The sequence below is a fragment of the Anser cygnoides genome, chromosome 18, assembly GCF_040182565.1.
Source record: "Anser cygnoides isolate HZ-2024a breed goose chromosome 18, Taihu_goose_T2T_genome, whole genome shotgun sequence".
Classification (NCBI taxonomy): Eukaryota; Metazoa; Chordata; class Aves; order Anseriformes; family Anatidae; genus Anser; species Anser cygnoides.
Window position 1 is genome coordinate 10,700,943 of NC_089890.1, and position 25,433 is coordinate 10,726,375.

General features: G+C 43.2%; 1 protein-coding gene across 3 annotated transcripts in view; it reads left to right on the forward strand.

Moving 5' to 3' along the window:
• The first annotated feature begins 623 nt into the window (after positions 1-623).
• Positions 624-25,433, forward strand: part of USP32 (ubiquitin specific peptidase 32) — a 79,323-nt gene continuing 54,513 nt past the window's right edge. For all 3 annotated transcript variants that reach the window (XM_066979730.1, XM_066979731.1, XM_066979732.1), the window contains exons 1-2: positions 624-777; positions 21,881-22,008. In XM_066979730.1, the coding sequence (XP_066835831.1) occupies positions 720-777; positions 21,881-22,008 (186 nt within the window). In that variant the 5' untranslated portion in view covers positions 624-719. The remainder of the gene's footprint in view (positions 778-21,880; positions 22,009-25,433) is intronic.

Sequence of the window (25,433 nt, forward strand, 5' to 3'; positions counted from 1 at the left end):
TTCACAGGCTTGGTTTCCGCACAGGAACAATCCTTGGAACGAACTGCCCCTAGTAATCAATGTTTTCTTTCACTCTCCTTATTTTCTGCTGGAGAGCGACCCAGGGCACGCCACCTCACTTAATGCTGTAACGCAGCCATGGGGGAAATCCTCCCATTCTGGGCAAGCGTTGGGACTGAATCCTAAAACCGAACACCCTGAAGAGCAGGGAAGGAGGGGGGGGCAGTTTCTGATCCTTTCACGGTTCGTTCTGTGTGTGTTTTAGGCACTGAACGCCCCTTTCCAGGGGGACGGTGGCTCCCCACAGCCCGGTGCCGACACGCTGCCCCCCTCAGAGCCGCCCCTCAGGCACCACGCCACCCCCTCAGCGGCGGGCTGCGCGCGCCACAGCCTTTGGCGGGCGGCTCCGCGTCACGTGACCCCCCCCCCACCAGCTCCGGCGCGCGACGCCCGTTAGGGGGAGGGCCGCGCCGGTACCCTCCCCAATCCTCCCCCGTCACGTGACGCGGCGGAGGGCCGGGCGCCCCCCTGCACGTGACCCGCCATGGAGGCGGTGGCGGGGAGGGCGCGAGGCCGCCTCCTCCCCCCGGGCCCGCCCCCGCCCCCGCCCCCCCCCCCCCCCCCGCCCGCTCCCTGCGCTCCGGAGGCGGCGGCGGCGCAGCCCGGGCTCCGCGGCGCCCAGCCGGCCGGCGGGGGGGGGCCATGGACTGAGCGGCACCATGGGCGCCAAGGAGTCCCGCATCGGCTTCCTCAGCTACGACGAGGCCTTGCGGAGGGGTGAGGGCGGACGGCAACCGGAGGGGTGGGGGGGGGGTGCGGCGGGCCCGGGCCTGCGGCTGAGGGGACCGGGGGGGGGGGGTGGGGGCCGGGCCCGGGGCTGTCAGCGGCGCCGTGACAGAGCCGCGGGAGCCGGCGCTGCGCCTCGCGCTCCCTCCGCGCCCCTTTATTTATGTACCGGGGACCCCCCCCCACACACCCGGTAACGGAGCAGCCGCCACCGGGAGGACCCCCCCCCCCGGGGCCCCCCGCAGCCGGGCGGGGGCTCCGCTGGCACCGGCCGGGCCCCGCGGCCTCGCCTCCGCCTGTCACCCGCCGGCTGCTCCGGGGGCCGGGCCGTACCGGGCCGTACCGGGCTCCCGCCGCCCCCCGGCCGGCTCCTTGCGTTTGGCCGCGGCGGGGAGCGCGCCCCTGCGGCCGCCGGCTGGGAGGGAGCCGCGGTTCCCGTGTGCGCTGCCGCCGGAGCCGCGCTTGCGGAGCCCTCCCGGGGCTCGCCGGGAGGAACCGGGGGGGGGGGGGGGGGGGGGGGGGGGGGGGGCGCGTAAACAAGCGCGGTGCTGAGCCCCGAGGCGAGCTGCGCCCGGTGCTGGTACCCAAGGACAAAGAGGGCCGGGGATCTTCGCGGCCACGGGTTTGCGAGGAGGATGGGTTTTTTTTTCTCATCGTCGTTGGCCCGTGGTGCGCTCAGGCAGCTCACCTGTTTGGTGGGGGTGAAATTCGTGAGCTGCCCTTTGGGGGTTCTGCAGGCACCTAAGAAGCGGGTGAGGGCTGCTGAGGGAAAGGTGGGAGGAAACACCCGGCATTAACTGGAAGAGAAACAAAGTGATGTGACATGGGATGTTTATCTGGTTTTTTTTGATATTTTTTCAAATGGTGGAGCCATTGAGGGATGCCATGTCAAGTAGGAAATGGAGCAACGTGTTCTAAACGCTGTCAAGCAGAGGAAACAAATGTGATTCAAACTCCTTTTCGTTACAGGTTTCAGCCATAACAGCCCCGAAGAATTTCGCTTCTAGTGAAAGCACGTGAAGTTTTAAAAAACGTAGATGTGCGTGTTTTTAGAGGAGCTGGAGTCATAAACGTAGTTTGGTAGAGAGGTGAAATTGAATGCATTCATTCAGTCAAGTTGTATATTCCAAAATTCATAAATAAGAAAAACTAAATGCCTGGAATTTAAAGTTAGATTTAAACTTGTATTCTGCCTCAAAATCTAGGAAGTTAATCTAGAAGCTTTCATAGGGAAAACTTTACTTGACATCAAACTAAGACTGATTTTGAAGTTATTTATAATTTCCTTGCCCAGTAAACGTAATATTTCTCTTTAGTGTTCTTCTATCTCTACGAAGCTTTTAATACTGTTTTTCTGCAGGAGAGCAGAAAGGTTGGTTTAGGCCCTGGTATAAATTGATGTTTTGCTAAATAACTGTTGTTTACTTAACCAGTGAATCGTTGTACGTATAAAACAGGCTGGTTATCAAAGCGTTATTTGTTGGGGCCATCCTTGCTCGCACAGAACTGTGCTGGTGCTTGTGGTATTTCTGTGGACACAAGCAGCAAACAATGATAATAGATAAACATACACATTATTAAAACAAAAGCAAGGCTCTGTATATTTACATCCAATTAGGTAGATGGAGCTTTTCTAACACTGTGTCCTGGTTATTAAATGCTGAGAAGTTTTCTATTAGGTGATAAACAAATTCTCCTTACGGAATGAGTGGTGGTTACCTGTGTTTGTAGAAGCAGCGTTCGTTCAGGATGCTGTGGTCCTCTTTTGAGACGCTTTCAGTTGTTCAGAATATCTGGAAAAATGCAAGGCGTGCTGCTGGTTCTGTAAGCTTCAGGAATTAAGGCTGACTCTTTAAGTTATGAATGGAAGCAATTTTACTGTAATTTCGAGAATAACCCAAGGGAGTGAAGGTGAGGAGGGTTTTTGTGGTTAAACACTCACAATATAAATAACTAGCTAAAATATAACTTCTGTTCAAAGAGATGAAAACGTGAGGGCAGCCCGGTGTTATTGGCCATGGAGCATGAGATAGTGCTGTGATTTTTTTCATTATTGTTATTATTTTTTGCTCATCAACACAGACAGCTGACTGCAGCGTGGATGATGCGGCCGTGTGGATGCGCCTGATGAAGTTGTCTTGTGTCCCCCCAGGGCAGCTCCCGCTGCTGGTCTCCTTTTTCTCTCCTGCCCTGTAAAATCTTTGTTTGGTTGTGTAGCTTGGGAGTGAAACGTAAGGGCTGCTATTTTGGACATCTCTTGTTATGAATATTGCTGAGTTATCGTCATCTTATTTACAGTTGCCAGGGGCATAGCTTTGCCTGTTGTTGTGGGAAAGGTGAAGGTTTTGAGCTTGTTCTGATCCCTGTGCGGAGCTCTTCCTGGCCCTCAGACCTCCGGCTGAGGTTGACTTCTTTGTAAGGAGATGAAATTCACGGACAGGTCGTTAGAGGTGAAGTAAGTGCTTTGTTCCAAGTCATGCATAAGGTAATCGGTTATTTCATCAAACTAAGTTTGTAATGGCATAAACTGTCAACGTGGCTCATGGGTTTGTTGCTTTTTTCTTAGCCCGGGGTCCAAGAGCATCTTTTTTTCCTAGGGCGGTGCTCACGTCAGCTCGGTCAGTATCCCTTTTGGTTCGGTGCCTTCTCCAGCACATGCCTCTCGTTTCTGCCTCCGCTCTGTTCACCAGGCCGTCTGGCTGCTCGCTCCTCCCGAGATTGCCCAGCGCGAGGCCTTATCTCACACCGAGGAGGTAGCTCTCTGAAGCCTGCCTTATCTTCCGCTTGTTCTGCTGGCAGCCTTAAAGGGCTGTGTTTGGGAAATGCGACTTTATAAAGGAACTTTATTACTGTAGCTGCAGTGCAGCAGGTCTGCTGTGTTGTATATACAATATTTTAATAAGGATTCCTCAGGAAAGAGATGGGTATGTGGTACTAACTGAAGGCCGGTTTGTGCTGGATCCCTAAGGACTGCATTCTCCAGTGACTGTTAACGCATCTTGCTTAGGTAACTTTTAAAATATAATCACAGACTCGGACCATACATTTATAAAGGTATTTTAAAATTATGAGATGATAGAAATCAAAGTTTCTGTGAATGCTGCTTCAAGAAAGCAGGTCATGCGAACTCAGGCTATTTTCAGCTTACGTATGCTAAATAGTCAGTCAGGTAACCACTTAAACAAAAGAAGTGTCAATGAATAGTCATGGATCTGTAAGATTTGTGCTGGGGAGGAGGGCTGGGTTTTCCTGCTGCTCAAAGCAAGGTAAAACTGCTGTCGTGTGTGTGCTGGGATGGAGGGAGGGGGAACTGCAACGACAGCAGCGTGGCCAATGAGTGTAGCACTCAGAGAAACGGACGGCTGCGGATCGGTCTGTTCCATTGTGCCTGGAGTTCTGTGCACTGTGATCTCTGAGAAGAAGAAAACGATCAGCGTCACATTTCAGAAATGTGCGTGCACTTCGTGTGCCTGTTCAGACTGAGGCAGGACTGCCAGGTGTGTCAGGTTCACGGGATTTGCCTCTGGTCATGAAATAGGGGTTTCAGAAACAGTTTTCTCTCCAGCATCTCGAAGATGCCACCGATTTGAGAAGAGCAGCGAGCCCTTCAAAGCGATGAAACGGGAGGTGTCCCGGCCCATGGCAGGGGGTGGAACCGGCTGGGCTTTGAAGTCCCTCCCAGCCCAAACCGTTCTGTGATCTGGTGGCTGCTCATTGATGTCCTCGAGCTCACGGCTGTCATAAGTCTGACAAGAGGATGATGGAAAACTTACTTGAATGTACGATCATCTATTTGAGGTTATCTTGATCTCGCCCTGGTGACAAAGTCCACAGACTCAGCCCTAGAGCCTCTGGAAGACGACTTGTTTATTACTCCTGACTTTGAAATGATCTTTTTAAATCCCAGATGCATTTTTAGGAAAAATGAACAGAGAACTGCTTTTGTGGTTTATTCTCTTCTTTTTTGTATTCCATGACGACGGTTGTTGTTCGTCTTTTCTCCCATATCTGAAAAATAGTGCTTGAGCAGCACAGGTAGGCAGGCATTCTGCTGTTTTCCAGGACACACCATGTTCGGGGGGTATAAACCTGTGTCCCTCTGTATAAGGAGCTTTCAGTTTTCAGGTACTCGTGATGAAGATGCCTCGGTCCCTTTCAGCTTCCTTTCTTTCCTCCTTTTAGCTATCAGAATTAATAGGATCCACTATTGAGCCTGCCTAGATTCAGGGCGAGTTGTGTCAGCCGGTATCTGCTGGCTTTAGGGCTCTGCCAGGTGATTAAGGCAGGTATGAACGCACAGCTTCACGCTTCCTGTTTATACATCTGCGAGCTGCAAGGAGCTGCTCCATCCCCAGAGCAGTAATTATTTCACAGCTTTGGCATTCAGCTCTGATGCTTCTTTTGGGAGGGTACCTCACTAGTCTTAGCCGAACATATAATGCGATGCAGAAGTGACTTGGGGAATTCTACTTAAACTTCCACAAATTGTTACCAGAAGTGAGTTTTTTTACCTGTAAATCTTCAGCTAAGTTGCGGTGACCTCTTTACTTTCTCCCTTACTTCAGGTTCCAAGTCAGGAGTGGTTTTCAGCCTCTTACGTGTGCCCAGGTTACATACTGTGGGACATGAGGAATGTTTGTGCAGTGAACTTCAGGCAACTAACAGCAATGCCTTTTGTGGTCTTTAGGAGAATTTATGAGATATCAGAATTTAATTCATTAGAGTGAACGCTGTGGTCCTGAAGGAGCTGACGTGTGTACCTTCTCAGTAGGACTTCAGTTATTCTCTGATGGTTCCCAAGCACGGTGGCAGTAACCTGGGGAGTAAACGCTCAGGGGCTGGGCGTGCACACAGCAATGAAGTCTGATAAAATAGGATTTAAGAGTGCAGGCATTTCCTAGAGAAGAAATGGTTGAACATTTTAAAGCAAAAAGGCCTCAAAACCTTTGATTTTGATTCAGTAAGTGTTGGGAGTTCTCTAGTTTCTCACTTTAAAGGATGAAATGTGTCTCTAAATAATAGCAGTCTCATAATATCAGCTGCATTGCATAGATCCTGTCAGCATGTTACTAGAGACTCAAATCAAAGCGGTCAGGAAGGCTGCCAAATGAACGTAAATAGACAATATCATTTCAGCCATGGTGGTTGGGAGCTGAGGGATAAGCTGGACAAATCCTCGTTCTGAGTGTTGAACAACTTGATACAAGCTAAAAGTTTGCTAACAGAAAATTATACCCATAATGTAGTTTCTTACATTGACATTGTCGATTAAAATGGAGTGCTGGAAACATTTTTGTTCTATTTTATAGAATACATGCCTATATCTCATCGTTCATACAGCTCCGGGTTGTTCTGCTTTGTCTTACGTTTTGATCAATGAAATCAGGTTATTCACGGTCAGCTCTTCCTTGTCAGTTTCTAGTTGTAACTATCTTGAGTAACAGCAGAGGTTTGTGTTTTTTTTTTTAAGGCAAGCCCAGAGAGACTGTTGAACTTTCATCCTCTCAGGTTTTCAAGACCTGCGTGGACAAAGCCTTCTGCAGCCTGCGCTGTGTTGAGTGTTGGCTTGGCTTTAAGCACCAGGTGACCTTCCGAGATGCTTCCCAACCTGGTAGATTCAGTGAAATATTTCTGTTCATTCTGAGCTTTCTAAAGCCTTGTTTTCATGCAGTATAACTTCAGGGTCCTGAATCTACCTGACAGTGTCCTAGAGAGATGATAAAATAAGACAAAAATAGAAACTAAGAAGCTTTTCAAAATGACACGAAGCATTTCTAATGAAATGTGAAAGACCAGAAGAAAAGTGGGGGGGGACACTACTTGAGTCCTGCTGTACTTGACCTGTACCAGTGTCAGGCTCCCTGGCTGCTGGCACTCTGCAAGAAATCAGTAAAACAACCCGCATTCCCTTTCTTATTCTCAAAAGGAAGCCAGCCTACTGTCTTATTTCATAAAATAAGTGTGGTATTTGGTTCTTTAGTACACAAAAAAATGAAATCACATTCAAAAAATGGGCCTGTGAAGGTATGACAAGCTTTGTGAGAGTAAAAGAAAACGCAGCATTAGCAAGTTGTGATCAGGTGAGACATGATATGTCTATTTAATTATATAAATTAAGATTAAACAGCTGCTGCTTTATGATAGGACTGATTTTGATTTTTCTGTAATTGAAAGAAGAACCAGACGTCACTAGTATCTGTCATTTTTAAATGACAGAACATCTTCTGAAAATTGAGTGTGTGTATATATATATTTTGTTAGCTTGTGAATTCATAAATTCATTCTGAATAATTTGGTATATGGCAAGTGTCAGGTAGGTCTGATGAGTGCTATATCTTAGAGGTCTTATGGCATAGCAGTTATTTGTAAAATAATCCTGCTTTTATTTCTTGGATTTTGGCCCAAGAAGAAATCCCAGATACAGCGACCGTACAGAAAGGAGTGGAGGAAGTGTAGAACAACTGTTGTGTTTCCAAATACTGGAAGGCGGTGTGTGTTTCCTTTTTATTTCCTCCTGGGTGATGTAGCAATAGTCTGCTAGTTTCCAAAGATGTGCTGGGCGGGGAGCTGTGCATCACCCGGCCTCGCTGGACTGGGCAGGTGCTGAGCTCCCGAGGGAGCTGTTCTGCTGTCTTACTGCCGCTGACCGAGGGCTGTGGTGCTCCAAGTGCACCAAGAGGCGTTTGGGACCTTACAGAGCAGGTACTTATGGAAGTGAAGTTGTGTTCGCAATGAGCAGAAGCGGTGTGAGTTGTTCTGCCTGTCCTTGACCGGTGATTCTTCGCCCTTGCAACGAGGGACGTGTTTGCCATCCTCTTCCTCACTGCACCCCAGGTATCGCAGCACCAACTGCTGCTAGTAACTGATGGCATTACCTTGACCAACACGTGGGGCTCAGTGGGGACTACTTTGCAGCACACGGCGTTTGATTTGGGCTGCCCCATCTCTCTTGAGCTGAGCTCCAGTGAGGACAGCTGGGCTAAGCGAGGCACGTTGGGTGGGATGGGAAGTGTGCTGGGGGCAGCTCTGCGAGTCTTCAAGCTCTGCCCGCGTGCTTTCAGAACTGCATTATACAATCTATTCTTTAGGAACCCTCATAATAAAAGCTGTCAGTTTCCATTTTAGGTTCTTATATAGGAAAGTAAGTTTTGGAGGTTAATTCTAAATAAGACTTTCAATTTTTCAGTATTTTTAAAACAAGTTACTTCTTAATTTATTATATTGCTTGAAGCACTTGCGTTCTGTTTAAGTTATGCTTAATCTAAATTACTGTGAATATCCGTGTGATATTTGCAGTATTGAAGAAATACAAAAAGCATCTTTAACATTTAATTTTCACATGAAAAGGTCATTTACATAATGAGACAATGAAGCCTTTGGGCAAAGATGAATGTAGAAGGAAAAATCCATTAATGTGGATTCTGCCTAAGAGTTTGAAAGGGCCTAATTCACAAAAGTTTGAATACTATATTATTGCTAGCACTTCCTAGAATAAAAATACCCTGCTTGCCTAACGAGTGGCAAAATCTTAATGCACATTCTGTTTTGTGCTTTCTTAAGGGACATCTCGCTTTTGTTAGCGGTGACTGTTCCTGAATAGCTTTGGTCTTTTCAGCTTAGCTGTGTAATGATACTTCGCGTTTCTTTTTTGTGTAATGAATCTTAACACCTCTGAGGAGTGGGTTTATTGCTAGCCTGTGTTTACAACTGATATGGGCATAAGATGGGCTTGGATCTTGGTTTGTAACGAAACGTGTCTGCATAGAATTTTTGTAGTGTTTCAACGAAATCTATTTAAAAACTGGTGCCAGTTGTAATCAATCACAGCGTGCTTCTGTGTAGACAGGTCACTCATCATAATGGCAATAAAAACAGAAATCCTTCACTATTTTAGTGTAATCCTGACAGGAGCTGAGCTCTAGGAGATAGCGATGTGTGTTAAATAATCTGGTAGTTGAAAAAAAACAATACTTAAAAAAAAAAATAGACTAACATCTGTAACAAGGGCCTTTATTTGCTTTTGAGGCAAAACAGAAGATGCCTGAGAAAGGTTTGGGCGATTTATAATCCAGGCGGGCTGCAGTGAGCAGGGTTCATTCCCCATTATATATGTAATTTGATGTAAAAACGGCCAAGCCCTGAGTTCGTTACCTCCACCGAAGTGATAGCTGGCAGCAGGCAGGGTGGCTGGGTGTACTGGGTGCCTGCCGTGATCTCCAGGGACCTTAAGTGCAGAGCGCACAGCGAGCTGCCGCGAGCACGGTGCCACGTGCTGATGAGGCTAACAACTCGCTGGGCTTGCGAGGTGGTGAATTTGGGGCAAAACAGCAGTATCTGCCTGGAACGGTGCTGGGAAGCTGCGGAGGCTAAGCGCCTTCAGCTGCACGTTCAGGTGGAAGGTGCTGCAAACCATCGGAGCTCCTGGGAGAAGGATGCCCTGGGGCCGGCAGGATCGCCCCTGGCTGGCTGGGACAAAGGGGGAGGAAGGATGTGGAAATACCATCTGGTTTTACACCTTGCCACGTACTTCAGTTCTGACTTTAAGGATGGTCTTAACCCGTTGGTGGTACGTCCTGCATTAAAAAGGGGGTTGACTTCTTGTCTTTGCTCAGGTTCTCAGCAGCTGTGGTCACGAGCAGGGCAGCGGGCGATGCTCTGGGGTGAGGCTGTACCTGTCGTCAGAGCGCTGTAATAGGGCCCTTGCTACCTCCTGCCAAGAGAGAACGAAGCTGTGCTTGCCAGGGTCTTACATAACATTTATTTTGATGGTAATTTTTCTACGTTGAAGACCTTTGAAGCTGTTACCGTTAGTACTGGAGGTAATAGCTGGCTTCTTGGAGCTATGCAAGGGTAAAGAGAAACGTGCAACTTGGCTCTGAGTTAATTTTAATGTAAAGCTTTAACCTTTTTCTAATTCTGAGTAAATAACTGCGATGGTCATGCAACGTCAGATTTTAGATTGTAGAGAAAGAGAAAAAAATAACTCAGTGCTTAGCAGTCTTAGAGAGAAATCATTTAAAAGCAAGACTTGACGCTTCGAGAATAATGTTACAATTGTTTAGTTGGAGTTGGATCCAGTCGTTCTGAGAGGTAATGTCACCAGGCCAAAGCAGGAGGTAATTGCATTCTGCATAAAAATATCTTTCTCACACTTACAACACTTATTACAACCCCTTTTGATTCTTCCTCACACAAGCTGCGTTTTTATTCACGTATTGATCTTTTTTTTTTCACTTGGTATTTCAGTTTTCATCCCCTCTTAGAATACAGGTATTTAGTACAGAACATACGCTTACATTTCCATTGTGTTTTGATTTGATATTCCGTATCTTAATTTATAGAGGTAATGGAAACGGTCAGGTTTTGTCCTGCAGCAGGCTGTTTTGGTCATGAACGGAAACACTTTAACAGGTGTATACTGTTGTCACTCTGTAACTCTGCGATGATCCTAAGGCTGGTTTAATTGGATTTTTGACAATCGTTTTAAATGGTCAGCGTTACTGCTTAGTTTTCAACATTGTTACTTTGAAAAGCTGAAACCTTGAAAGAAAACAAAAATTGGAAGAAGCTCAGAAACCCAAGCAGAGCAGGAAGTGCCACATTTAGATGGTCTGTGTACATGCATAAAAAGAGCTGGAAGTGTTGGAATAATAATTACGAGAGCTTTAGTTTCGGTCTATAAATGAACTTGGATTCTATTTTGAATTCAATTCGAACACGAATCTATTTTGGGTGAAGAAGTGCTTCCTTTCAGTCCATGTTTCTAGTGGTTTGGTGTTGTCCAGAAACAAGATTTCTTTCTGTGCTGGAAATTTCCTACTCTTGTGAAGAACATTTTCAGCATGTTCTATCTAAGTGCGATAGGGTTAAATACTGGAGCTTGGTTTAGAAATTAGAAAAGTGAAATTGTACTTCCTATGGCTGAAGCAGCATTGCTTAAGAAAAGTAATTGCCAGCTGTGAGTGTGGTCGGCGTAGCCTGCTCTCCGTTCTGCGAGGGTGTTAACGAAGGTGATAGCAGTGGAAAAGGAATACAAAATCTTTTTGGTCTCTGTTTGCCAGTCTTGCAGCTAACGACGTGATTTTTCTTTTCCTGAAGAATTATAATCAATCTTTTTGCCACTGACTAATTTACCGCTTTTTTTGCGTGTTACCTGCAGCTCTGTCTTCTCATTGCCTTGCTTAAAGAATGGCTGTATGAGTGTCTTGTGCTAATAATTAATTAATTCCCTAAGTAATGAGTAGATTGCGAAGGAGATGGGTTAAAGGAGGAAGGAAACATAATGTACACTAATTCTAATATAAAACACTGGGTAAATACCTGCAGGAACCACAGAGTATTATAAAAATATAGATTTAAAAGGCAGATTATAAAGTATTTGATAAATATCTCTTCATATAAAGTGTTCGCCGTTTATTATGTAAATGCTTTGAGCAGAGACAGCCGTGTCCTTGGGGATGTCTTGAGAGTCTCGGCAGAGATTCAGGGAGAGTCTCCAACTGCTGAAGCTATTCAGGGCGTTGTAGCTATTTTGTATTCAGTTACTCTTACTTATTTTATTATTTTATTATTAAATGACTTATTTATTATTATTCTGGACTTTTGTGAAATAGTGGGTGCTGTGGGGTGGACCCTGAGTTATCACATCAGTCTGAAGTGGTCACTGGCTGCAAAGTTCCTGAAATAAACCCATGCAGCTGTTACCTGGTGTATCTAAATATGTTGTTTCTTCCATTCTTGTGAATGTAGGACCTTAAGAATAGAATACATCTGACGATGAATACTTTTAGAGATACATCTGCACTCTGTTACCAAATCTGCTTAAAACTAGTGTGGCGTCTTTCGGGATAGTTCTTCAAAATGAGTCCTCAGGTGCGTGTGGAGAATTCTCTGAACAAGGCACACAGCAGTGGAGAGGGAGTTTGGAAGCAGTGAGGCTGATTATTTGCTGCTGTCAGTTAAAAACTGCCTCTGATTCGATTCCTGGTGTCATCTACAGGTGTAGCAGGGCCCCAGCACTGGCCACGTGTTTGTTTTTGTTTTACTGCTTGACTGCATTGGCTTCTGTCTCTGTGATTTGGGTTTTATTTTTCAGCCTTTCACAGATTTGCATAAAAAACTTGTTACGCATCTATAGCAGTGTAACAGAAGGCGTAATTTTGTGACCTGACACTAAAACAGCGTGGTTTGCATCTGAGGTTTTTTTTTCCATGGTTGTTTCCCCAGCAGTTGAGGATAGGAAGGATTAAAGCACAGAGCCTTCTGTTGGCCGTCGGCTGAGTGTGTACGTACACGTGTGACGTGATTGGGGCAAAACGTGTGGCTTCCAAGTGAATGGTGTTTTTCTTCTAATTGTTGAGAAACAGAAATGTAGGGGGTTACAGTCTCTGAATCTTTTATTATTTGTTACTTGTAGCACTAACTGCTGCGCTTAACTGGAGTTGTGCCTCTTCTGACTGCCAAATGTGTGAGGTAAATACCTTATTGAAACTACACCAGCAACTGCAAATCGTAACTCCTCGCCCTTAACCTTTGCTAAAGGCTAAACGAAACGCTGCCCTCACGTGCACGAGTTGCAGATTCTGTTTAACTTTCAGGCTTAGTTTTTTTTTTTTTTTTTTAATGAAGTGCCATTTTATAGTATAGATGTGCTTAGAGTCTTTGGCACTCTTGAAAGAGAGGATATGAAATATATGTTATATTAAAGCATATTTTTTAGTAGGGTTCTTATGTGGTGTTTGCCCTTGCATGGTTGGCATTTGGGACGGTGCCCTAAACCTGCCTCCAGACGGCCTGTACCTGCAGCCGACAGAGCTCTCCTCGGGAGTGCTTTTGCCTCTGATTTTAATAGGCTGTTTATTTCTTGGAAAGGAGCTGTGTAATGTAATTTTGTATATCTTACCAAGCATAAACATCTAGGTGATTTTCATGATGGTAATAAAGTGGAAGCAGCTTTTCCGAGTTGTGACAGAAGCCGCTCTGCTCGCCCAGGGGAACGCCAGCCGTCAGTGAATGGCTGGGAAAGCTGGCCAAGGGACAGCTCAGAAAGCAGGTTTGTTTCTCATCTGAATGGGAATATCTATCCATCCTAATGCCCTCGGCCCGTGGTAGGGCCCGCAATCGTTCCTCGGGGTGCCTGGAGCCGTGGCAGCACCTCACCTTGCAGGAAGCAGCCCGGGCCGGAGGGTGGCATCCCGGGATGAAGCTGGGCTGGAAATAGCTTTGTTCTGCCACTGAGGAGGAGTTTGCCACTTCTTTAATTGCTAAGTCATTGTTTTGTCTCCAAGACTGCAGTCGGTTGCGCTTAAATTCGTAGTGATACGTATGGTAAAAGTTATTGTTTATTATGTTATTATGTTGTTATTATCCGTGGCGGTTTCTGAATTTTCAGGTTCTTTCAGCTTTCTTACGGGGTTGGGCTGGGGAGCATATAAAACCAGGCTCCTCTAATTCCTCAGGATATAAAATATAGCCAATAAGATTTAAGTGCTCAGATGGTGGGAGGATTATTTCACTGCTGGGGCTATTACGGAGCAATTCCTATCCACGCTCGTCTGATGGGGAAGGTTGTCACAGAACCTGTACTGATTAGCTTTGCTTGAAGCAAACATAATCCAAATAGCAATGTGACAGTGTGTGCCCTGGTGGAGATACTTTACAGATGGATAAAACAGGCTAATAATACTTAATGGCATTCTTTTTGAGGATGGTAACTGTGAGAAGTAAGCTCTTTGAAGATTAAAAGTGTCACATAAATGCTAAGTATTCTTGTTACAGAAAATTGGCAAATCCTATTGTAATAACTAAATCTGCTGCTGCCTTCCACGCGCAAGATGTTAAACCTTTGATGTGCGTTGTGGTTAGGTCTAATAGCACCGAGAAAAGCTTTATCCCCACCGTGAGCCGCTACTACCAAAAAACAAAGAACAGGTACGAGGGGAAAAAATGGATTGAATAACTTGAATTTTTTAATATCCAAACTGTGTTGCTGTTATCCTTAAATTCCTGTTGCGTACTGTCACTGGGAAATGTTAAGATTGTCAAACCTTCGCTGAGACGCGCTGAGTAATAGGAACAATGCGATTTTTAATGTTCTGGTTGAGAGCCATTCCTTACGAGGGGGCCGGTGGTTTTGTTGGGGGCAGCCTTTTGTGTCTGCCCACCCCAAATGTTCTCAAGTGGGCTCCTTTTTTTTGCAGGGATGGGTGGGTGGGGAGTTTGTCTTTTTAACGACACAGCGGGTTCATTTATTTCAATTGTGTTTTGCAGTTTGGGATTTTTCCCAAACATGTTTTCTGTTCGCTTGTACATTTTACCTCTTTGAAGCTTTTTAGTAATTGCTTTGGTTCTTGACAACTTCATAACCGCAGCCATTGAGTCACAATACAGACTAATGAAAAAAGTAATAAAATTTCCATGTATAACTAGGAAGAAGATTCCTGAGGGAAATATTGAGCAAGTGATTACAGGGAAGATAATTGTCTGGTTAGAGAATTATATGCCCTGTGAGTTTGATATTGAACCTGTAAAATTGTCACTTAAAAATCAAAATATTAGAATTATTAAAAGCAGAGATGGAAGTCAGAGCTTGAGGTAGGTGAATTTTGTTTGCTTTCTGAAGAATGATCGAGTTGTCTGCTGTTGGTTTTTTAACCGAGTTTCGGTTATTTTTAGTAAAGAATAAATGCAGCGTTAGGCTGCTCTATGGCTGCAAATCATTACTTGCCTTGTGTGCTTGAGATCTGCAGGGCTTTGGGGCTTTTGTTTTTTTAATAAAGGCACTGATGTAGTGAGCTGTCTTTTATCCAGTAGTGACTGGGCAAGTAGTAGGAATTCCGATTTTGTTTTTCCTGTTCGTAGTGTATCGTGGACATTTTGATGCTTCACATTCTGGGAAAAAGCGCCATCCCTACTAGATACTTTGTAAGGTGCTTTACCCAGATGAGCTCAGCGTGCCTTTATCTTCCCCTTACCTGAACTTTTTATCCTCTGTGGTTTTTTCCCCCTGATTATGGAGTGACTTGCTTCCTGTTTTGATTTCCAGCACTGTCAATACCTTGTGGTTTGCTGTCCGACTTTTTTTTCCTGCTCACCTGTAAACCAGAATATATAATTTCCTTTCATGTAGCCAAATGAAATACCTTTGGTTTCAGATACCTGAAGATCCTGCCAGCTCCTTGGTGCTGTTGCTGCCACCTCTGCAGGTGCCTGTGGCGCTCTGCGTGTTGGTGTGGGCAGAGGTAACCAACTCACCGCTAGTTTCCAGCAGCCACTGCTTTCTCTTGTAAGATGAAAGTAAAGAAAACAGCTCGGCGTGTTGTTTCTGTGCCCAGCTCGTTACAGATTAGGCTAATTGGCTCTCGGCTGATAGCAGCCCTGGCAGATTAACTCCACCTCCTCTCGGTTCAACTTCTGGGCTCCTGTCCTTCTCGCAGACTGAAGCAGCTCCTTGGTGCAGGACTTTTACAGACCATCTGAGATCATTTATAAAGCAACTGTCTGATGTAGACTAGGATTTATATTCCTCTTGTCATTTCTGTGCGTTCTGTTGGAACTAGATGATCTTTAAGGTCCCTCCCAGCCCGAGCCGTGCTGTGATGGTGAGATTTTAGCGCTGAGACAATTAAGGCACGGAGAGGTTAAGTGCCTCTTGCCTGAATGTCTCAGCATTAAAGAGCTCCAGTGCAATGCTTTTATTCCTCTTCTGCTACAACAACCAACTTTTTATGCTCTAAAAAGCTGCGTTTTATATCTCATTCTGTGTCACGGCGTTTTATATAATTCTGCTTGGATTTTGAAGATGAGGGGAAGAGGCGTTGTAAAGGAAAGCATATTTGTCTGGTCCTGATGTTCCCAGTAAATGTGAAACAGGAATTTAAAACCCATGCATTGTGCTCACTCTCGTCACATGTCACAGGCAAGGTATATAGTAATTACCTCATATAAGCTATAATAAAACCATTAAGCTTGACTAGCCGCTACTTTTAACCTTCAGACAAGCTCCCTTCAACATTAATATTAGTTTCTTATAATGCTTAAAGTTCACGTGTGAACTGTTGCATCCTAAGCAGCAGTGCTTGCTCCTAAACTTTGGCGTCCCGTCTCTTCGGTGCCTTTGTAAATCTTTAAACTTTGCAAGGGCGGTGGAGAGCGGCCGTGTGCCGAGAGGCAGGCGGGTGACTTCCAGCGGTCGTCGCGTTGGGTGCGGGTTGCTTACTGGGGCCAAGCAGAGGTGCTGCTCTACGGCACTTGTGTTCGTGTCCTCCATAGTGTTCCTAGTGTTGTCTTTTTTATTTAAAAATTTCAGATTTTAGGCAGATTTTAATGACTTTCCTACAATACTCGAATAAAACATACTGTTGAAGTAATCTGTAAGAACTTCAGGGAAGGTTCGTTAGCCTCTGAGGACGTATGACAGTGTTCGCGATGTTTGTGCTTCCACTAGCGAGAAGTGACGTTGATACAACCATTTCCTCCTCTCTCTCTTTCCAAGACAGGCAATGAACAAGCAAGAAGTATCGATATGAGGTGCGCTTGGTTATAAAAGTCAGATTTTTATGATGACTCAATAATATTTTACTAGTAGCTCTGTAAAGGCAGCGCACATTTTGCTGAGGTAGGTATTTGTTTCCCGGCTTGCTAAGTTTTCCGCAGGCGTTTGTTGTATAAAGCAGGCCTTTTCAGTCTCACCTTTGTCCAGAAGTGACAGAGACTGTGCTGCATATTGAACTATGCAGTACTCGCAATGCTTTTTTTTTAATTCTAAAAGGAAAATTCCAGGATGACTTGGTAATAAATACATAGAGTGAAAGAGCTGGAAAGAAAGGGGTGGCTCCAACATGAGACTGCCTTATTGTGTAGCTGGTTTTGGAAGGTGCTATACACATTTTTTGCTTGACAGTTGTTAGTTTTAAAAAAAATAATACTAGAATTGTAAATCCATACAAACGACATGAAGTTTAACACCATTAAACTAAAAATAACCTCGGCAATTGGGTGAGCTGAAGGTCTGTTACAATTACTGTAAGTTGCAGTGGCGTTTTTAGCTGAGGTTGCATGGTTTCATTTAAACTTTATTAAACAAACTGGAGCTCGAGTATTCGAGTATTCCCTGGAGAGCTGGATGCAGCACTAATCTTCTGTTAAACTGTCTTCGGCATTATTGGAAAGCATCCAGCCAAGGTAGCGTTAAGGATGTCTGTATTTGCAAAGTTGCCTGGATGGAACGACAGGCTGTGCCTTCTCCTTTTGTGGAAGAGGCAGTTTGCTTCTGCCAGGTGCTTTGGAAGCAGGCTGACTGACTCAGATACAATTTTAAGAATCAGAATGCGATATGTAGCTATTGAAACTTGCTTTTCCTATTTTGAATTCAAACCTTAGAACAAAAAGTTAGCTTCTGTAGTCTTGAGGAGTGAAGAACTAGGTGTGCGGTCCCAACTAATAGCTGCCTTGCTTCCTCTGCAGTAACACTGAGGTTGAGCCACCTGTTATTGGTAGGAGCGATGAGAAGGTGTTTTTTTTTTTGCTGTGTTGACTATCATAAACTTATTTTAGGAAGTCTTACGTGTTCTGTTTTTCCCTGTCAGGCTGTGAGAGCAGCAGCAGTGTCCGTGCGTGTGCAGTGTCTGTGCGTGTGCAGGGAGCGGGGCCGGTCAATGGTCTGTTTGTAGGGACGGCTCTGTCCTGGAGGCGCTCGGTGAGGCTGCCTTTGGAAAAAGTGAGTCTGCTTAATGCACGACCTGAAGTCAGTGGATGGAGTGAGGTTGTTAACTGCGTTTACGTCTAAATGTTGGTATAAAAATATCTCTGTGGTCTGTGATGCTTGCTGCCGCTCAGCCACCTTTTTATCTGTTGTGCATTGTTTGTAACAGATGCTGGCTGAATGCATACGCAGAGTTCTTGAGCAAATGTTTGAATGCCTTCCTGTAAGCCTCTTCAGTCTTGAGTTGTGAAAGACAAGAGAAAATAGTCTTAAAACCCGTTCTTGCACTTCTTATTCTTTTTATTTCTCCCTTCCCCCCTCCACAAAAACTTAAATAAAAAAGTCTCCTGCGAATACAATGAAGTGCTATTAAAGGCTGCTGTCTGGAAGCGGAGGGCAGTGTTTGACACTGACCTCTTAATAATATCCATTTTGCATACATAACACCTCTGACCTCGGCTGGACCGTCTATTCAGCACGGGATTTGTGCAACTGAGAGAGAAAAGGGAGCCTGCAGGCAGGAGCATTCTCATTTTTATTACAGTAATAAATGTATTGCTTCTGGAAATCTTACTTTCATAATTTAAGAGCTATTGTTATTTCTTCTCTACAGGCTATCGTGTTCTACGTCTGTGTCAAATAATTGGAAGTTCTGTATTCATATATTTTATTTGTCTTCCAGACTTAAAGTAACCGTTGATAATATCTTTGCTTTCTACTCAGCTCGTTTCAGTCGTACTTTCGTGTGCCTGGCTCTAAATGTATAATGAACTTGTTTTTGCAGAGCTTTGCAGATGATTGTAGATGGCCTGCATCAATCATTTTAATGTGTCCCAGGGAGGGAATGGAAATGATTATCTTTTCTGTAATTCCATGACCTGCTTTGTAGTTTCTGCGTGCAAACAATAATATTAAGTGATCTCTAGCGCTAGCAGTTTGCTTTTGAAATGTAGCACGGAGTAGCAGTATCAATTTAGCATCTACTATTAAATGATGTGCTGGCAGTCCTTGCCGAAGATGCTAGTAGCGTTGGTAAAGTCATCTTCCCGGCCTTCCTTTGGCCAAGCCGTCCGCCAGTGGGACTCGAGGCACGTGCGAGTTTTGAGGCAGGTAGGGGCCGGATTCTGCAACCTGCCAGCACCGCCCGGGGTGATGCTTGCAGCAGGGGGGTGCTTGCATGGCCACGACTCCCAGGGAGATGTGGCTTCCTTTGTGTGCTCAGGGCCCTAAGGCGATACGCAGGACCTCGCCCGAGCGCTACGTGGTCTGCTCTTAGGGCTGTCCGGTGCAAATCGCTTTGGTTTCTGTTAATACAGGTAAATCTCACAAAGGAGTGGCCGGTAATTGATTACGAAAGTACAGGACTGCTTGAAACTGCTTTATATTCTAGCCCATTACATATAGGCAGTTCACATTTATTGCATAAATAAAATTTTCCATTAAAACAGTTATTGGAAGTTTTAACTGGTTATAGGCTGTTGTATTTCTTTTAATTAATCCTACCGAAAAGTAGTGCACAAGTGTATGCAAAATTGCATATACTAAGAAGAAAAAAAAATTCCTCCCCTAACACGTATGCAATAGGGCAAATGCTGCAGTTGATTTTGACTGCTGGTGGAAGGAAACTGCAGCTCCAAGTCGAAATGGATTTTGCTAGTGTTAGGATTGTGAGGAGAAAACCTTATTTTTGCGTTCATGAAAAAAAAAAAATGAAATTTTGGGAGGGAGGGGGGAATTCTTGCTGTTTCCTTCTTAATCAGAAGGCTAAATGCTGTGGCTTTAATCAGAGCGTAGTCCTACAGCTGCACGGGCACGTGGAAACAGACCTAAAACCCATTTTTTTTACTACAACCTGCTATATTATGAAAAATTCAAAATTGCTCTGGAGTTGTATACTGTTGGCGTACTGCTTGATGCCGCACTACCAAAAAGGCCTGTTTGGTGTTTCTTGAGATAACGGAGAAGTCAGTGATGGACGTCCCAGAGAAAGTTTCTACAAAACTCCAATTTTAATGAAATTCTGGTCTTTCACCAGTAACAGGAGGTATGGAAAGCCTTATTTTATTTATACAAACAAATGACTCCAAGGCCTTAGTATTCAGGTGCACCAACACAGTATAAAATACAAGTAATTTTTATGACAGTTGTTTTCTATGCAGCCAGGAAAGTAAACCTGAAATTTATGTACCTGTATTATATGAGAACATCGATAATGACGTGATACTGTATTAAGTAGCTATGTTTGTTGTGTAGGTTTCAAACTTAATTTGGCAGTAAGCAATAATTAGGTTACTTGAAAGTCCACTATAATATCTGTAAAGCCATATTAAAAAAAAAAAAAAGCTAAAAAAAAAAGGGGGGGGGGGAGAAAGACCAGGGAATGCAAAGTCTGTCTGTGTTAAGTGAGTGTGCCTTCATGGAGCTGCTGCTAGGTTGTATCCAGGAGCTCCTTTGTTTGCTTTACCTTGCTGCAGCACTGAAGCTGGGAGCTTCTCCCTCTCGTTTCGTCCCCCTAGAAACAAGGCAGCTTTTACTCCTACAGGTAACGCGGCGAGAGGCTGTGCGCGAGGGCGTGGAGATGGGGCGCAGGATCCTGCCCTCTGCTGTGGAGCGCTTCTGCTAATTCCTTGCTCGGGTTTGGAACAGGGCTGCACTGCAAGGTCGGTTTCTTTGCAGCATCTTTATTTTGCTGCCCGCTTCCTTAACGCAGAAGAGCCGGGGGGTTTGGAGAGCATCACTTCAGGTTGTAAGTAGCGTATCGGGGAGTCTGCTTCCAGTTAGGGAGGGAAGGCCCTGGAAAAAGGCTTTAACTGGCATGCCTACCAACGTGTTTGAGCATTCGTTAAAGCATCACACTTGGAGACATAAAGAAAATAAAAGATTCCATGGACATGTTAATGTGAAACAGAGAAAGTCAAATACCATACGTGCCAGGTAGCAGTAGTATACCAACCTTCTTTTCCCATATAATTAAAGTATGTTTATTTTCCTAAAACAAGATGTAATAGTAACTTTTAGTAATAGTAACTGTGGGTCACGCTTGAGGCTTATTTCTTAGATCCTTGTTTGTTTTTTTCCTGGTAAAAGGTACCCAGAATACCTAATAAAATTTGAGAAGAAACATGACCCAATCTCTGTTTTTACACGCTGTCGTAAAGTCAAGACCCCAGTCTGTTTCAGTGTCGATGAGGGTTAAAATCAAGGAGGAATGTTTCAACATCATTGGCTTCTTAAGGAACGATTTTCCTTTTGATGAATGAATTAATCGAAATGCGGACGTTTTGAAGGGAATGCTGGGTTAAGTCCTGAAGTGCTCTGTTTTATTTTGGCTGGCAAAAAGCTGGACAAGCTTCTGGCCATGTCGGAGTTGCCCCGTCTGGCTGGTTATATCAAGGGAAGGAAAATGCCTTGCTATAAATACGGTGCAATAGCTGTCACGGGCAGCATCTCTGCGTTGGCTTCGGGCTGCTGAACGCTCCTCTGCAGTACGTGGGAACCTACGTGGGATCCAGGCCGTGGCGTGTCACACTCTGCAACCCGATTTTGCCAAAGTACTTGTTCTGTTCAGTGAGATACCTCTCAAGTATGCATTTTGCTTGTGGACCTAGAGTAATTCTTTGCCTTCCTCGGAGCTGCTTAACCACGTTGTTAAAAAGTCGCTTTGTGCTCGTAAAGTAGGAAGGCAGGGACTGCTTTTCAGGACACTCATGCAAGTATAAAGGGCAACTCTTCAAACTTTCCACCTTTGGTTTGTGAAAAAGTTTGAACAGGTTTTAGGTGGTAATCAGACTTTGACTGTGCAAGGGAGTCTTAGGTGGAGAATTACTTTTAGTCCAAACCAGTACTGCTGTTCAATTCAGGCTTTGCTGTGCTGTACTATCTCATAAGCCTGTAAGTGGTGATTACTTATTTTTTTTTATAGAAAAATAGACTGGTTGCTAGATGAGGCTGTTTGAAGCATGCTGCTGGAGCTGCTCTTCATAATACTCACCACAGTTGGTTACAGATCATTTCTCTAGCTTACATGCAACATAAAATTGATCGTAAAGCTAGCTTATTTTCCTTCTGTGTGACAATAACGGTGCTTAATTTAGAACAAATTATAATACATTATTGTAGTCAAAGAAAACAGGCAGTGAACTGTTGCAATAGTTGATGTTAACTTTAGTTCTACCCCAATTCTCTTTTTTTGGGGGGAAGATTAAGATTATTAGATCTCATTTTCCAGTTGTTGAGTTTTTCCACTATCTGGGTGAGATCATGCATTTAATTCTTCTGATCTTTTATTTTTATGATAAATATAACGTGTACAGGATCTTGGGAGTCCTTAAGGTGTTAGATTTCTATGACATCTTTATTGACCAAATCTTTTTCTCCTCTTACTCAATATAGTTACAGACATAGAGCTGAAGCGACTGAAAGATGCTTTCAAGAGAACTTGTGGACTCTCGTATTATATGACCCAACAATGCTTCATCAGGGAAGTTCTCGGTGATGGAGTCCCTCCAAAAGTTGCTGAGGTAATCTATAAACTTTTCTGGAGAGATGTATATGGTTGATACTGTGTACCTTAGATGTGCACACACAAATATGCCTGTGCAGAAACAGGCAAATTTAATTTCTTTCCATTTTTCATACAGTGTTACAGTGTGTGTTCTCTAACTGAAGGTAACGTTCCAGACTTGGATCATGAGCTGTCACTGATGTGCGCTTGACTGAGTCATTGCCTGACACCCATCTAATAGGTGGCAGATGACTTCAGGGTAAATCTAGGTATCCAGATGTAGATTTGGGGAAGTGAAAACCTGGGAAGTTTTAACTCTCTATACGAAACCGTTATAGTAGAGGAATTTATTTACTCTGGAGGTGAGCACGCTGTTGGTTTCTCTGAGATTCCATAGGCTTTTACTTCGTTTTCTAAAGTGCAGATTAATCTTTACAAGCTCTCAGAAATAATTTTGTATATTTTAAATACATATATAAACGAACTGGACAGTAGCCAGAACCAAAATATGCTACATAGGTATAAATAATACATGTATGTGTGTGTATATATATATATAGATGTATAAATATATATGTTTATATATATATATATATGTTTATATATATATATATATTTATATATATATATATATAAAAATAGTGATACCATCCTGCACGTGTGTTGAAAAAAAATTTCTTTCATAGAGTTGTCTGTACTTTGAGAGAGAAATTAAAATATTGTTCAGGGAAGAATAAGATTAGCCAGACCTTTCAAATGATATTTTGCTCCATGTCATTTCTAATCACAGCTGCTATTTCTGGTATCTTCAGCGTTATTGACCTCACAGGCAGCGTGCAAGTCTTCCAGTTTTATTTAGATAATGTGCATAGTCAGGTGTGTGTTGCAAAAGTTTAACACTGTATTAGAGGGTTTCTTTTTTCTAAGCTTAATGTTTTCTCTGTTCTTTTTTCTTTCTTTTCCCCAAGTATTGACAAAGAGGATATTACTTGCTTCTGTAATATATTTGGCAGTTTTATTTTTATGTGTGTATTCAAGCACTTAACAGGAAATACTGTAATGTGTGTTAGCACTGTCAAATTGAATGGAAGTATGAGATTTCCCGTAGCTCAAGGCAAGTGTCTTCAGTACTAGTTTTGGTATATTTTGTTTGAATACTTTGTTAGTACACAGTAAGATTTAAAAAATAATAAAATAATCTTATACTGTACATGATTTTTTTGAAATAATAGGAAATATTAAAAAATTTACATTGTAAATTAATTTGTGCTTTCATATCCCTTTTATGTCAGTATTAATGGTTAAATTATTGATTTGGATGAGATAAATTTTCACAAATAGATACTTTGGGTTTTCAGATGTCTTCTGTTACCGTCTACTTTTCTTTTTTTAATCTGACCTTGAAGACACAATTTTTATCATAATTTTGTCTCTTAACATTACAGTTCTGCTGCAGTTTTTGGTTCCCATTTGGTGAAGTAAAGTTAGTGGAAGAATCATGACTGTTTTCTGACGTGATCTCATCAGAAGTGGGATATCAGCATCTCAGAATTCCAGTACAAATTACTGTGTACCGAATTACTGTGTACTTCTAGCATTCATATTCAGGCAGTGCAATATTCATATCTCTGAGCTTGAATATTGAAAATCCGGACAAAACTTGGACTTGACTCTGCTCATATTGTAATGGGATTCTTTGTAATTCAGTGTGGAAAGGCAGGCACACTCATTAGACAGCTAAAGCCTTGTTCTGAGTTTTCAGCCTTTCAGTCATTAAAATGGATTATTTTGAGCCTGAGGTTGCTGGGCCGTTTTCTCTGCATGTTTTGAGTAATGGTTCGTTGTATTTGAGGAGTGATAGGCCTTCAGGAATTCATTAAATTAAAAACACTGATAGAGCAGGCATGCAAAAGAGGGAAATGAAGTCTGTGGAACTTCGATCAATTTACATGATTGTCATGCACACGAAACACATAAATGTTCCGGGTGGTTATGTTCTGAAAGGATCTCTTAGAAAAATGGAATTGAAAATATTAATAAAATGAAACAGCATGGGCTGTGTCTGCATTGTTTGAACTGCAGGAAAGCCGGTCAAGGGCTGAGATGCATGAACACAGCAATTATTTTTAAATCTAAGGAAATAAGACAATTAGGATATGCAGTTATGGGTACCTTGACAGAAAAAATATTGTTCAGAGGAAGTAGAAAGAAAGAATGGTAATATCTCAAGAAAGCGTTTTCAGTAGCTTTGTATGTTAGTCTTAGGAGAGGAAGAATGCTGAGAAGGACCTCCTAACTTTGTCCTGTGCAGTCGTGTCAAAGACTAATTAGATTATACCTTTATCAGCTTAATTTAGAGGGAGTTGCATATCAACCTTATTGAAAAAGTAGTAAGCAGTGACTTTTTCTTGCTCACTTCTTCCAATGTATATTATATTGTGAGAAGCACTTGTGCTGGTTTTTCTCCAAATGTGACTGTAATGTAAGTAGAAGAGGGATGCTAACGAAGACATGAAGGACATGTAGGGGGAGCTGCCAAAAGAACGAGAATGGAGACTTCTCAAGGACTGAAAGAGAAGACGGGTCATAAGAATAGAATCAGGGAAGAATCCAGGAGGTTTTATACACTAGAGAAAGGAGCCAAAAGAATGCCTTGAACATCCTCTCCTACCCTTCCAACAGGCTTACTAGAGGCTGTGGGCACAGGGACACAGAATTGCTTCTCATTTTTTACAGTGCATGTTATTAGAAAAAGCTTTCCAAATAACATTAATGTGAAAACTCGTGGGGCTGCTTCTTTAGAAACGTGAACTAATCTTGGTTGTGTGTTGTGTGCAACTTACCCAATGTTTGTAAACTCTCACCAAAAAATGATTAAGTGACTGAGGTAAAGGTAATACCAGCTGCTGATTGTTCTAATTCAAAGGTGTGTTAGATACTAATATCTTGGACATTATCCACAGAATTCCCTTTTTTTCAAATCTTGAACGATATGTTGTGTTAAAATAGTATATAAATGGAATATCTGGCATTGAAATGATACTGAAACTGAGATGCGTAGAGTTCGACAGAAGTGGGTGAAAAGTTCAGAGATGGGTATGAATTAGAAATATGCTTTCAGATGGATGAAGAGAGGAGACAGCTTTATTCAAGGTGATTTATGAAATAAGTGTGCTTTAAAAGTCTAAGAGCACAGAAAGGTGAAATTTGAGTGACAGAGAAGAATAAAGAAAAGATAAACTTTTAATCAAAGTTGTGAAGGAAAAATAGTGATTTCTCTTTCATTTGGCCGTATTTATATATACATGGTCTTTGAAAGTCCCGTTAATCTGAAATGTGAGAATTCTCTCCCTTTTTATACTTAGTGTGCTTGGATTTTTGTTTTTTTTTTTTTTTGTTTTTTTTCTTCTGAATCTGAAGAAGCTATATTAAGACTTAAGT